Consider the following 14,313-nt stretch of genomic DNA (forward strand, 5'->3'; position numbering starts at 1 on the left):
TCTGCAGAACTCTATTCTGGCTTCTGGTCAGCAAAGCTCTCTCTCGCTTACTAGACCAATGCTCAAACCACTGAGCTATCCCTCCCCGTCGCCCATCCTCTTAAGTCTCTGAACCTAACTATGCTTAGGTGCAGCTGACTGCTTCAGCTCAGGGATGTGTGCCTATCTTGTCTTGGTGTTTATATTTTGTTTATTATCATGGTATCTGAGGTACTACATCAGCTTGTGTTATTTCAGCAGGCCTTGGCTACAATGGAAAGTCTATGGCCTTATCCCAAGACAAGAGCAAGTATGGAACTTAAAACCCATTGCCAGGAACTATAGTGGAACATTCCTGTTCGATCACATCCTGCAAAGCAGTGCTTTGTGGCATTTATTGTAGAAACTCCCTTTAATTTGCATGAGCCAAAGGACAGTCTTTCTTTAACTGGGCTTGTGGGTTTTGCATCTCAGTCAGTCTGTGTGAGATGTATGTTGCTTCAGCTACAATTACAGCGTCAGAGAACAACTTGGTTTTGACATCTTTGTAAAATTTACATAACTCTTTGTATAGACGATGACTATGTAATTGCTGAACTGTTAACCTGCTTAGCATGAGCCTACAAATCATTCAATTATGTGGAAGCACTGAGTGAGGGAAGTTCTCAGCTATTCTAATGCCAGCTCCTCCCATTGGGAGGTCTGCAGGACGTTGGTACCTTTCAGAGCCAACAAGGACTCTCTCCTTGGGGTCCCAGGGAGAAAAATAATCGTGGAGTGGTCCTGCCAGTGTGTATAAAGCAAATGTTACAGCACAATTCAAACACACAATGCAGTGTAAGGCCATCATCTAAGGATTATTTTACGGCTTTGAGATTCCATTTTGCATGTGTGCTCTTTCTCTTTCCTTATTATGCAGGGAGGAAGCACAGCAGCTCTTGTCAATTTATTCTAGTTTCCCTGTGCTGCTATGCATACATTTGGGCTGTGGGAGTAGTGTTTCTTGCTCTGGAGAGGAGAGCTGATTGAATTTGAGACATCTAGAATAGCCACATGTTGAGTATTGCTCCAATGCCACCCTCTCCTGGCTGTGGTGAGGGGAGTTGCCAGAATACCCTATATTAGTCTTGGAGGATAGCGAAGTGTGAAGAACCCCATTCTGAGAATTGCTTCCCTCCTCACCGCTGTTTTGTTTGTCCTTCTTTTCAGATTGCAAAGAGTTTTAGTGCTGATCTGGCCTTATATAGTCATTTCCTATTATTAGAAACATCTCCCTGGGATCTTGTTGGGGGAGTAGCAGAGGGAAATCCTGTTTCCTTCATCTGAAATGCAGGGCTAGCAGCACTTTTCATACACTCCATGTCTAATGTCCATGGGATAGGGGGGTTTCATTGTAATTCAGTTTCTGGCCCCAGTCCCTTTAAAAACTATTACCGTTTCTAGAAAGATAGAGCTCCTATTCTTGCAGGTTTCTTCCACTCAGTCACATATGCTGAAACTTAAAGCATTGTGTGTGCACCCTGTAAAATGTGCCCGGTTTTTCTCAGCCAACTATTGTCTTTCTCTGGGTATCAAAGTCTTTTCCTAACGATTTGGAAAACTGACTCACCTCTTTGTTGCCACAGATGACATGGCAAGATGGGCCTGTTCCACCCTTGCCTGTGTCAGAATGGAGCCTGTGCAGGAAGCGAGTGATGATTATAACAGCATTTGGAGAAAGAGAGGAGCTGCTTCATAATGAGGAGGGAATGGATTCTGTTTTGTGTGTGCAGACAGAATGTGTTTTTAGAGAAGCAATTGGCTGCTGAAAGTACTAACATATGCACAAACCTTGGACACTTAACTTTTCCTGTGAAAACATTTTTTCCCCATAAAAGGAAGATTAGGTCCTGCCACTGGGAGGGACTGTTGAGAAAGTCACTTGTGAGGAATGCACATCAGCTGAACTGGGTCAGACTGTTCGTATTAATGATTTTTTTTTAAAAATAATTCTTCTAATAATGCCTCAGATTAAGCAGGGGAGCCACCCAACATTGCAATAAAGTAGGGTAAAGAAAACACTGAATTATTTTTAGGCTCTTTATTATTGAGACTGGTGCAGCAATTACTGCAGGGTTCAAAATGAGTGGTGCTACTGGGACATTCTATTAAGTTATTTGAACAGGCATCAGATTTGGCTGCAGTTTGGTAGCAATCCCCTGAACCACAAGTGTGGTGACATTTAAGCAAGAGTTGGTGATACATGGGATAGAATAGTCACATTCTAGTAGTGATGGATTACATGTGAGATGTACTGTTTAGCCCTGTAATTTTGTGTGGAGACAATTTATAAAGGAGTGGAACTTTTGTTTTGATAAACATGATTAGTGCCTGTCATGCAACTCCTGTTTTATTGATTCAGTAGGAAGCAAGGATGTTCCGAGTTCTTCAGGTTTATTAGGTCAGACCAGCTTCTGTTTTCCAACCTAAGTATCGTAGGGACACAATTGCTCTGTATGTGCAGTAGCCAGATTTAAATCTCAGTGTAACAATTGTCTTGTTTTATCTGTGCCTTTTTCTCGAAAGCGCCTAGTGTCTTGGTATCTGAATGCTGAACAGCACGTAAGGAACATAAGAACGGTTATACCGGGTCAGACCAAAGCTCCATCCAGCCCACTATCCCGTCTTTCAGCAGTGGCCAATGCCGGGTGCCCCAGAGGGAATGAATAGAACAGGTAATCATCAAGTGATCCATCCCCTGTTGCCTATTCCCAGCTTCTGGCAACAGAGGCTAGGGACACCATCCCTGCCCATCCTGGCTAATAGCCATTGATGGACCTATCCTCCATGAACTTTTCTTTTTTTGAACCCTGTTATAGTCTTGGCCTTCACAACATCCTCTGGCAAAGATTTCCACAGACTATGTGTTGTGTGGGGAAAAAAACCTTCCTTGTATTTGTTTTAAACCTGCTGTCTATTAATTTCATTTGGTGACTCCTAGCTCTTGTGTTATGAGAAGGAGTAAATAACACTTTCTTATTTACTTTCTCCTCACCAGTCATGATTTCATAAACCTCTATCATATCCCCTGCTTAGTTGTCTTTTTTCCAAGCTGAAAAGTCCCAGTCTTCCTAATCTCTCCTCATATGGCGGTCGTTCCATACCCTCTAATCATTTTTGTTGCCCTTTTCTGAACCTTTTCCAATTCCAGTATATCCTTTTTGAGATGGGGCAACCACATCTGCACACAGTATTCAAGATGTGGGCGTACCATGGATTTATATAGAGGCAATATGATATTTTCTGTCTTCTTATCTATCCTTTTCTTAATGATTCCCAACATTCTGTTTGCTTTTTTGACTGCCGCTGCACATTGAATGGATGTTTTGAGAGAACTATCCACAATAACTCCAAGATCTCTTTCTTGAGTGGTAACAGATAATTTAGACCCCATCATTTTATATGTATAGTTGAGATTGTTTTCCAGTGTGCATTACTTTGCATTTATCATCATTGAATTTCATCTGCCATTTGGTTGCCCAGTCATCCAGTTTTGTGAGATCCTTATGTAACTCTTCACAGTCTGCTTGGGACTTAACTATCTTGAGTAGTTTTGTAACATCTGCAAATTTTGCCACCTCACTGTTTATCCCTTTTTCCAGATCATTTATGAATATGTTGAATAGGATTGGTCCCAGTACAGACCGTTGGGGGGGACACCACTATTTACCTCTCTCCATTCTGAAAACTGACCATTTATTCCTGCCTTTCGTTTCCTATCTTTAAACCAGTTACCAGTCCACGAGAGAACCTTCCCTCCTATCCCATGACAGCTTACTTTGTATAAGAGCCTTTGGTGAGGGATCTTGTCAAAGGCTTTCTGAAAATCTAAGTACACTATATCCACTGGATCCCCCTTGTCCACATGCTTGTTGATCCCCTCACAGGAGAAAGAGGAAAAGGTCTGAAGATGTATATCTCTGAGCCTAGGATTCCTGGAGTATGCATATTTATTTCTGGAAGAATGGGATTCTCAGGGGTTGGTTGTGGAAAGCTCTATTAGAAACGCACATCAGTAATGCCAACAACTGGTGTTCAGTTGCCTTCTGTGAAGGAGGCATTGGTGATTTCATTTATCATGGAGGTCAGGTGTTCTTGCTAGTTTCAACCATACATGAGGACAGGAGTAGTTTTTGTAAGTGGTGAGTTAGATGTCCTTCACAGCGTCAGGGCCCTATTTTGGGTTACTTTAGAAAGTCAAGGTGCTGTTACCAGTCTGGATCACCTAAAGTATGCAGCACAGGGCACCTTAAGAATGTTTTTGGTTGATGAAGAGACCTATTATCTTCTCCAGCTAAAGAATTCCTATGACATGCTGGAGGGAGCCTTCCTTTTGGAGCCCTCCTAGCCTGTGTTGGATGGGTTGGTTCTGATAGCATCTAGCCAAATACTGTCAGACTGTGGAATTTACATGTATTTGCATTTTTAAGGCAGCAGAACTTGTAGCAAAAAATATTGAAAAGATTGTATTATGTCAGAAATGGTACATGAACCTATAACTGTGTCCTGTACTTGGCATCTTCTTACTTTTTTGAGTACTTTAACCATGAAACCCATCACTCTGCTAATGAAGTATTGTGTACAGAATATACTAAAGGCATTATCTTAGACTTCCAGATTCATATTGTATAGCAAAACCTGGAATCCTGAATGTAGGAGAAGATGAGTGCTTTGCCAAAGCCAGTTTAATGGGACTGGGTTCAGATTCATTTATTTATTTAATTTAAATAGAGCCATCAGTTGCTGGGGCAGGTAGACAGTTCTAGAGCCAGCAGTTGCTGGGGCAGCTAGGCAGTTCATGTTCTGCTTTCTGAGCCTTTCAGTACAGGGCTCACAGGAAGAGTTTCCTGTCCCTTTGTTTTGAATGTGAATTTGCGTGCAGGGAATTCACTGCTTATCAGTAGTGAGCAGAACAGTCCCAGTGCTCTCATCCAAGGCTTCAATGAATCACTACTGAGTGAAGGGGCTTGGAAAAGTTGATTCACATCTCTGCCTTTAGTAGCAATGGAACCTCCATCTAGCCTTAGCACCAGGCACAGATTGTCATTGACCTCCACCTAGCTGGCAAGGAAGAAACTGCTTGGATTGCCTTTGAGCCACATTGCTCAAGGGTCAGCATGTTTTAAACAGAAGGCATTTTACCTGTATGGCTTTCTGACCCCTCCTATCTACCCTCAGTTGGTTCTCTCCTAACTCCAACTTCCCCAAAGATAGGATTATGTTCCCCTCCCATAGGAGTTGATCATATCCTTTGCAGTCTTCTAGCCTCAAAACAGGAATGTTGCCTGTTCTGTCCTGATCGGGGCTTTGGCAACTGTGGAGAGATGTTTTGAGAGCTTGCTTGTGTGAACTAGAGGCAGATGCAGAGCAGTAGGAAGGGGAGGATGTTAGTCTGAAGAATGTGGAACATGGTTCAATGTGGCTTAACACTGCTCAGATCACTTTTATTGATTTATCTTGCACTGTCTCAAATCAACCTGTAGTCTATGGTCTGTATTGGACTCTTTTCCTTTCAGTAATATTCCTGCTAGCACCTAGTTGCTGTTCTTCCATCCATTGTCAGTGCTTTTAAAGCCAGAAGGTGAATTGCACTGAAGGTATGGTTATGGTTGTTAATTATTTTAGTGCCATCAGTGTTCTGGGCACAGTCCAAACATAAAGAAAAATGCAGTCTTCCTGCCCACAGAGTTTATAATCCGCATCTCACCCAGAAGCACAATACACTTGCTGATGGAAGGATGGTCGTGTGGTTAAGACACTACACTGGGATGTGTGGAAAACTGGGTTCAGTTATTGTCTCTGCCAGACTTCCATTTTTGTCCTTGAGAGGGTTAATCGATCTTTCTAGCCTTCAAGTTGATGATCTGTAAAATGGTGACTAAACTACCATTCTCTCTTTGTCTGTCTTGTCTATTTAGACTGTAAGCTCTTCTCATCACTGGTAATTTTTAAATCAAGATTAGATGTTTTTCTAAAAGGTATTATCTAGAAATTATTTTTGGGAAGTTCTGTGGCCTGTGCTACATCGGAGTAGATGACAACAGTGGTCCCTTCTGGTCTTGGGATCTCTGAATCAATAAGCAGAGATTGTGCGTTGGTATGTGTATGAAAAGCACCTAGCACAATATGATCCTGATTTTGGTTGTGGCCTCTAATGTGACTATAATAAAGAGTGATAATGATGGTCTAGTCCTGAGGTGTGGCACAAGTATCTTGGTGAGATTGAGGCAGAATTTTGTTCATAAAGTGGGATTTTTCTGAAGAGAGGGAAGCTGTTGTGTGTGAGGTGCCCGATAACCTAATAACCTGTGGTGCAGATGTGTAATTCCCCACATGTATTTGCATCTCTCTTTTCCATGGTTGGTGGAATCAGGCTAACAGATGTGTAATTCCCCACATGTATTGCATTGTCTCTTTCCTTCCATGGTTGGAATCCAGGCTAGAATTACACATTTTTAGAAAAATGCTAATGGGAATTAACTCTCTTCTGAAAGGGCCGTAGAAAAGCTGAAAGGCTCAGGTGCCAGCCACCCTATAAATCTCGTCAGAGTATGCTGTTATAATGCAGGGGTCACCTGACATGGTTAAAACATGGTTTATTCTTGGAATGTAAGTTGAACTCAACTGGGTTTTAACTGTGTTCCTGAGTTGAGCTACAGCACCAAAAGTCCAAAGCTTCAGCAAGATTTTTGTGTATGGTTTGGTCTCTTCTGTGCTGCAGAACTGATCAATGTTTCTACATTTTTTTCAGGGATCCAGGCTATTGTAACCATGCCCCTTCCCACACACACACACACCAGACACAAAATTTGGTATAGTGCAGAAGTGATCTGAAGAAGAAGCCTTAATTAACTGGGCAGCTCTTTTAAACAAATTCCTAATACACTAGCTCTCTAGTTTTGAGGCTTATTTTAAAGGCCAAGTCACTTTCCATATTGAGGGAGGTTAACTACAGTACTCCAATTGTAAACATACCAGGCCCTTTCAAGCAGGGGGCTGCTTAGGAGCCAGGATGTTGGTTGTGTCAACATGTCAGTATAGCATAGTGTACTTCAGTGCTTTCTGAAGCCAGAGTACAATAAACATGAGACTTAGAATGGCATATTTTAAATAGTGCCTCTCAGCCAGGATCACAAAGCTTTTCTGATCTATAGGAATACTTTCACCCACTGCTGAAACACAGCTTGCTTTTTAGTGGGATGCAGCAGTTGTTTAACAGTTCACCATAACTCCATAGAAGTTGAGGACAAGAAGTGAAAAGAGAACTTGCAGCCAGTTAGAACTGTAGGGGAAAATAAGGGAGACAGTGTAATTATTCAAACTAGAATCTGGCCAGGACACCAGGGCTGATGCCCCAACTCTTTTCAAAAGTGCCATAGGATCCTTGTCACAAATGTTCAGGGCCTTGGTATTCTGTTTCCTCTAAAAGACGGCACTTGCAACAGTACAACGCCTCCTAGCTGCAGACTGTGGGATTGGGTCAGTATGATCAGAGTGCCACACCAAACAGCTAACACCTCTTCCACAATTATCTGGGTTTTAAGATGGCCCCATCCAAGTATTATCTGTGTCCAACCCTATTTCATATAAGACAAGATGAGCTTATAATGGAAATCTAAGGTATACATATTGCTACTGAGAAGATGGGGGGAAGAAAACCTTTACATGGGTTGACTTGAGGTGATGCCAGCAGCAATGAAGACTTGAAATGGGGAATTTCCTTTACCTTTTGGAGCTGAAATGCTTGGAGTACATGGAAGTTTAAGGTGGACTAACCACTGGGTAAGAAACTTTAAGTCTTTAGATTTTTTTTCCAGGTTCTGCTCCTCTCCATGAGGAGCCTGCTAGTAAGGGCATTTGATCACTGCCTATTAACAAGCTATAAACCTTAATGGTCTCTCAGCAGCTCCTAGACACACATGCCAGTACTTCACAGATGAAAAATACAATGTGGTTTGAACAGTAATGCTAGAATATGACCTTAGATCCTCAGATGTATGAGAATCACCAGCCTAATGACTGAAGAATGAACATATCTTCACTTCTACTCCTAAGAGTATCCTCAGGGAAGGGAACCAACTTATCTTTACTACTGTCTCCCCTCTATCCTGCACTGAGCTCTGCCTGCCAACTCTCCTCCCAAGCTTTACAGTCACTGAATAGTGAGGGGCTTTGACTGGGTACCCCTGTTGGCCTCCCTAAATCCCTGGAAACTGGCCCGTACTGGTGGCTAATCTCGGAGAAGTTTTAATAGACAACACAGGGCACCAGGAATAGCCTCAGTTATCAGACCTGAAGGTGCAAAGAAGGGTGTGGTTTCTGCAGAATACCAGGGAATCCAAACTGGGTCTCATTTGAGTCAGAGTAGAAGTCCCTCTATGTAGATGCATACAAGACATTTGAAGCACAAATCTCTTCAATTGGGACTCTGAACAACGGCTCAGTCAATGAAGGCTGTCTTGTCAGTCTATTAGGTTGACATGCTATAGATTTCAGGACAAGGACTTTGTCTTCCTCTGTGCGTGGACAGCACCTGGCATGTGCAAGTGCTCCTTCAGTTTTAATAATTTGCCCAGATAGTGTGTAGCTGCAGCACCCCATGTTGTGAGCTCTTTGAAGAGAGGGATAGTCATGAAACAATATAAAAGGGAAATTCACGGCAGTATGGTTTGTGTAGATTGCAGTTATCTGGATTCTGAGACATACCGCCCAGTACTCATCACTTTTTGAGAAACTCCTGTAGTTCCTGGCATTGTTGCTGTGAATCAAATTGTATGGCTGGAAAATTGTATTGCCTTTAAATACTTTTGGTTATGGAGGACTAAATAGAAGGGAAATCAACTCTCCTGACTCAATGTGGAGTTGATCCCCTTCAAGAGACTGCTTGGCCTCCAACACAGCTTACGATAGCTCCAAGTCTGCCCTAAATTACAGCAGCTTTGTATGACTACCTGGGGCCCAGAATAGCTGGAGTGCAGTGTGTTTCATCCATGCCAGCACAGTGCAGAAGGCTGCAATACCTGAGACCATTTCACGCTCTGATGGTGCTGAATTGTTGCCATCTTGTGACTTCTCCCCAGCATGGTCAGGAAATTTAGAGCTTTGCAACTGCCCCAATGTAGGGGGACTCATAACTCCATGCTATAATGAAGTGCCTCGTGTTGGGAAGTTATCCAAAAGCCCCTGCTGCCAGCAGTAATACTGGGCATTATGGGATAAGTGCTGCAGGTGTGCTAGCATACACTGGTGCAACTCTGGTTGTAAGGAGCTTCAGGTGTGGATGCTTCACACCTGTTCTGGAACCGAATGTTTCTGGGTACATGTGCTAAACTGTTTCAAGGACAAACAAGAAAATCAACCATTTCCTACTACCAAAGTTTCTGTAATGGTTCCTTTGGTTTGCTGGAGTCATGAGAGGAGCTACAGCTTGAGGCACTGGAACTTTGCTGTGGACTTGCAGGTCAGTGTATTTGAGTTTGATTCAGTGTAGCCCACTTGATGTTCCTGTTTGTAGCTGCCTTTTTGTGCAAATTTTGCCACAGCAGAACATATGGCTGCTGTCTTTGCTTTTTTCCTGTGGTGTTCGGTTGTAGGCTCTGGCCCAAGGTTTCCAGCCTCTTTGATTCCTTTTCTTTCCGTTTTCTCTGTCATTAGACAGCTTGTGCTCTACATACAGGCAGCAGGCTTTTTTTATCTTGAGCTTCAGCTTGTGATCTATGTGGCTCTCTCTCTTTCTGTTTAGAAGGGGAGGAGAGTTTTTTTTGCTCACTCTCCTTCTTATACAACGCCTTCTTTAGCAGGCTCCAGTAGGAGTTGGGTAGACAGGAGTGGTTCCTGACAGTACCAAAAATGTCATTAAAAATAAAAAAGGCAGCTGATTGAAGAGAGTTGTCCTCAGATTTCTCGCTTTGAGACAGCGTAACTGACTCTCTGACAGTGACTTGTGAGCTGAAAAGGATCAGAAATGAAGTTCAGGGCTGCGGTAAGATTTGTTTAACTGCTGTGTTCTTCTGCAGTCTTGCTAATATGTGTCCAGCCTGAGAGGAATGGAGAGAATTCTTCAGGGTTTCAGCAGGAAGTTCCTGTGTTTTTACACACTTTCAAATGGAAAACTCCTTCTTGGAAAGTTAAGTGTGAGTGCTTGAGATGAGGAGAAGAAAAGCAAGGCAGGTTGGGGGCTTATATTTTAAGGAGGTGAGTGTATGTGGGGGTACAGAGGGTGGGAAGAGACTGAGACAGGAATGTGCTGGGGTTCTGGGAAGGGCATATGCATCATGTTCTGGAGAGCTTTGTGTGTGATGTCACAGAGATGCCAACCCTTACTAACTTTCAGTAATTCTTGACTTTTTTTTTTAAAGATGTAATTATGAAATTACTAATTTAGGTTTAAATCAAGTAATTTTACAATCACACACATGTAATGTATATAAAGTGTGTGTGTCACCACTCGGGTCTTACGAACACAGCAAATAGCACGGGGGGGGGGGGGAGGGACGCGCCTGGTGCATTCTTCACAACCCCCATGGCACAAGTGCATACTATGCAGCGAGGTTCTGACAGGAGGCAAGTCAGAGTGGTTTTGAATGGGTTGGGGCACCGCTGGATTCACCACCAAAGCCACAGGCTGTGTTGCACTTGAACTGCCCCTTGTGGATGCTGCAGGACTATGTTAGAATGTTCCAGGTCAGTGGCTCTCAACCTTTCCAGATGACTGTGCCCCTTTCAGGAGTCTGATTTGTCTTGCAAACCCCCAAGTTTCACCTCACTTAAAAACTACTTGCTGACAAAATCAGACACAAAAATACAAAAGTGTCACAGGACACGATTACTGAAAAATTGCTTACTTTCTTATTTTTACCACATAATTATAACATAAATCAATTGGAATATAAATATTGTATTTACATTTCAGTGTATGGTATATAGAACAGTATAAACAAGTCTTTGTATGAAATTTTAGTTTGTACTGACTTTGGTAATGCTTTTTATGTAGCCTATTATAAAACTAGGCAAGTATCTAGATCAGGGGTTCTCAAACTGGCAGTCGTGACCCCTCCGGTAGTTGCAAGATTATTACTTGGGGGGTCGTGAGCTGTCAGCCTCCACTCCAAACCTTGCTTCACCTCCAGCATTTATAATGTTAAATATAAAAAAGATTTTAATTATTATAGGGGGTTGCACTCATAGACTTGCTGTTTGAAAGGGGTCACCAATACAGAAGTTTGAGAACCACTGATCTAGTTGAGTTGATGCATCCCCCGGAAAACCTCTGCATACCCCCAGGGGTACACGTACCCCTGGTTGAGAACCACTGCTCTAGGTATCTAGATGGGGAAAGTTCAAGCACAGTATGCAGTCTGTGGCATGGGCAATGAATACAATTCCCCACTGACAATCTCTACAGCTTGCTTCCTGTCAGACTCTCCCTGCACAGTCTGGGGGGGAGGAGAAGCTGGCAGAGGCAGTGGTGATGGAGGAGAGAGGGAATGTGACAAAAATTAATCGGCAGCCTTTTAAAAACAAACAAAGGGAAATACTTCTTCACACAATGCACAGTCAACCTGTGGCGCTCGTTGCCATGGAATGTTGTGAAGGCCAAAAATAGAACTGAGTTCAAAAAATAATTAGATATGTTAATGGAGGATAGGTTGGTCTATCAGTGGCTATTAGCCAAGATGGCGAGTTATTTGGATGCCACTAAACTTCCAACTGCCAGAAGCTGGGTCTGGATGACAAGGATGGATCACTCAAAACTGCCCTGTTCTGTTTATTATCATAGAATCATAGAATCTCAGGGTTGGAAGGGACCTCAGGAGGTCATCTAGTCCAACCCCCTGCTCAAAGCAGGACCAAACCCAACTAAATCATCCCAGCCAGGGCTTTGTCAAGCCTGACCTTAAAAACCTCTAAGGAAGGAGATTCCACCACCTCCCTAGGTAACCCATTCCAGTTCTTCACCACCCTACTAGTGAAAAAGTTTTTCCTAATGTCCAACCTAAACCTCCCCCTCTGCAACTTGAGACCATTACTCCTTGTTCTGTCATCTTCTACCACTGAGAACAGTCTAGATCCATCCTCTTTGGAACCCCCTTTCAGGTAGTTGAAAGCAGCTATCAAATCCCCCCTCATTCTTCTCTTCTGCAGGCTAAACAATCTCAGTTTCCTCAGCCTCTCCTCATAAGTCATGTGCTCCAGCCCCCTAATCATTTTTGTTGCCCTCCACTGGACTCTCTCCAATTTATCCACATCCTTCTTGTAGTGTGGGGCCCAAAACTGGACACAGTACTCCAAATGAGGCCTCACCAGTGCTGAGTAGAGGGGAATGATCACATCCCTCGATCTGCTGGAAATGCCCCTACTTATACAACCCAAAATGCCATTAGCCTTCTTGGCAACAAGGGCACACTGTTGACTCATATTCAGCTTTTCGTCCACCGTAACCCCTAGGTCCTTTTCTGCAGAACTGCTGCCCAGCCATTCGGTCCCTAGTCTGTAGCAGTGCATGGGATTCTTCCGTCCTAAGTGCAGGACTCTGCACGTGTCCTTGTTGAACCTCATCATATTTCTTTTGGCCCAATCCTCTAATTTGTCTAGGTCCCTCTGTATCCTATCCCTACCCTCCAGCGTATCAACCACTCCTCCCAGTTTAGTGTCATCTGCAAACTTGCTAAGGGTGCAGTCCACACCATCCTCCAGATCGTTAATGAAGATATTGTATAAAACCGGCCCCAGCACCGACCCTTGGGGCACTCCACTTGATACCGGCTGCCAACTAGGCATGGAACCATTGATCACTACCCGTTGAGCCCGACCATCTAGCCAGTTTTCTATCCACCTTACCGTCCATTCATCCAGCCCATACTTCTTTAACTTGCTGGCAAGAATACTGTGGGAGACTGTATCAAAAGCTTTGCTAAAGTCCAGAAATAGCACATCCACTGCTTTCCCCTCATCCACAGAGCCGGTTATCTCATCATAGAAGGCAATTAGGTTAGTCAGGCATGACTTGCCCTTGGTGAATCCATGCTGACTGTTCCTGATCACTTTCCCCTCCTTTAAGTGGTTCAGGATTGATACCTTGAGGACCTGTTCCATGATTTTTCCAGGGACTGAGGTGAGACTGACTGGCCTGTAGTTCCCTGGATCTTCCTTCTTCCCTTTTTTAAAGATGGGCACTACATTAGCTTTTTTCCAGTCGTCTGGGACCTCCCCCGATCGCCATGATTTTTCAAAGATAATGGCCAATGGCTCTGCAATCTCATCGGCCAACTCCTTTAGCACTCTCGGATGCAGCGCATCCGGCCCCATGGACTTGTGCTCGTCCAGCTTTCCTAAATAGTCCCGAACTACTTCTTTCTCCACAGAGAGCTGGTCACCTCCTCCCCATACCGTGCTGCAGAGTGCAGCTGTCTGGGAGCTGACCTTGTCTGTGAAGAAAGAGGCAAAAAAAGCATTGAGTACACTAGCTTTCTTCACATCCTCCGTCACTAGGTTCCCTCCCTCATTCAGCAAGGGGCCCACACTTTCCTTGACTTTCTTCCTGTTGCTAACATACCTAAAGAAACCCTTCTTGTTACTCCTAACATCTCTGGCTAGCTGCAACTCCAATTTGGCCTTCCTAATTTCACACCTGCATGCCTGAGCAATACTTTTATACTCCTCCCTGGTTATTTGTCCAATCTTCCACTTCCCTCTGAAGCATATGGTACTAGCCATTGTCAGAAGCCAAGATATTGGGCAAGATAGATGGGCAGTTGGGCTGATCCAGTAGGGCTGTTCTTATGTTTAAAATTAGCATTTGTATTGGAGAAGCAGCAGCCAGCCAAACTCCGTCTATTCTCAGTATTCGCAGAATTAGAGGCGGTTCAGAGAAGGTTGGTGAAAATGATCAAGGTCCTGGAAAATTTGCATATGAAGAGAGATTGAAAAGACGAGGATTGTTACCTTAAACAGGAAACAAATAAGAGGAGTCATGACAAAAATATATAACACAATTAATGGCCATTGGGAACTTCTTTTCTCCCTGTTTCATAACACAAGAAAAAGGCGACGGTCAATTAAATTAAAAGGTGGCAAATACAAAATTGATATAAGGAAATATTTTTTCATGCAATACATAATTAGATTGTGGAACTCATTGCCACAGGAAGTTGTTGAAGACAAGAACATAGCAAGATTGAAAAAGTGATTGGATATTTACATGGATAAGAATATTCAAAGTAGTCATATTTAATGCTAACAGATGTTGAAAGTGGTATTAAAAACTTCATGGTTTTGATTTTACACCAATCCCTA

General features: G+C 43.2%; 1 protein-coding gene across 6 annotated transcripts in view; it reads left to right on the forward strand.

Annotated features, from left to right (window-relative positions):
• Nucleotides 1-14,313, forward strand: part of MYO1C (myosin IC) — a 125,252-nt gene that overhangs the window by 33,726 nt on the left and 77,213 nt on the right. Inside the window, exon 1 of one of the 6 annotated variants that reach the window (XM_039507878.1) lies at nt 9,371-9,478. The exons of 3 other annotated variants lie outside the window; for them this stretch is intronic. In XM_039507878.1, the coding sequence (XP_039363812.1) occupies nt 9,404-9,478 (75 nt within the window). In that variant the 5' untranslated portion in view covers nt 9,371-9,403. Of the gene's footprint in view, nt 1-9,370; nt 9,479-9,853; nt 10,001-14,313 lie in introns of those variants that run through there. 2 more of the 6 variants (XM_039507875.1, XM_039507879.1) reach the window with 2 other exon arrangements.

This window comes from Mauremys reevesii, linkage group 20 (genome assembly GCF_016161935.1).
Source record: "Mauremys reevesii isolate NIE-2019 linkage group 20, ASM1616193v1, whole genome shotgun sequence".
NCBI lineage: Eukaryota > Metazoa > Chordata > Testudines > Geoemydidae > Mauremys > Mauremys reevesii.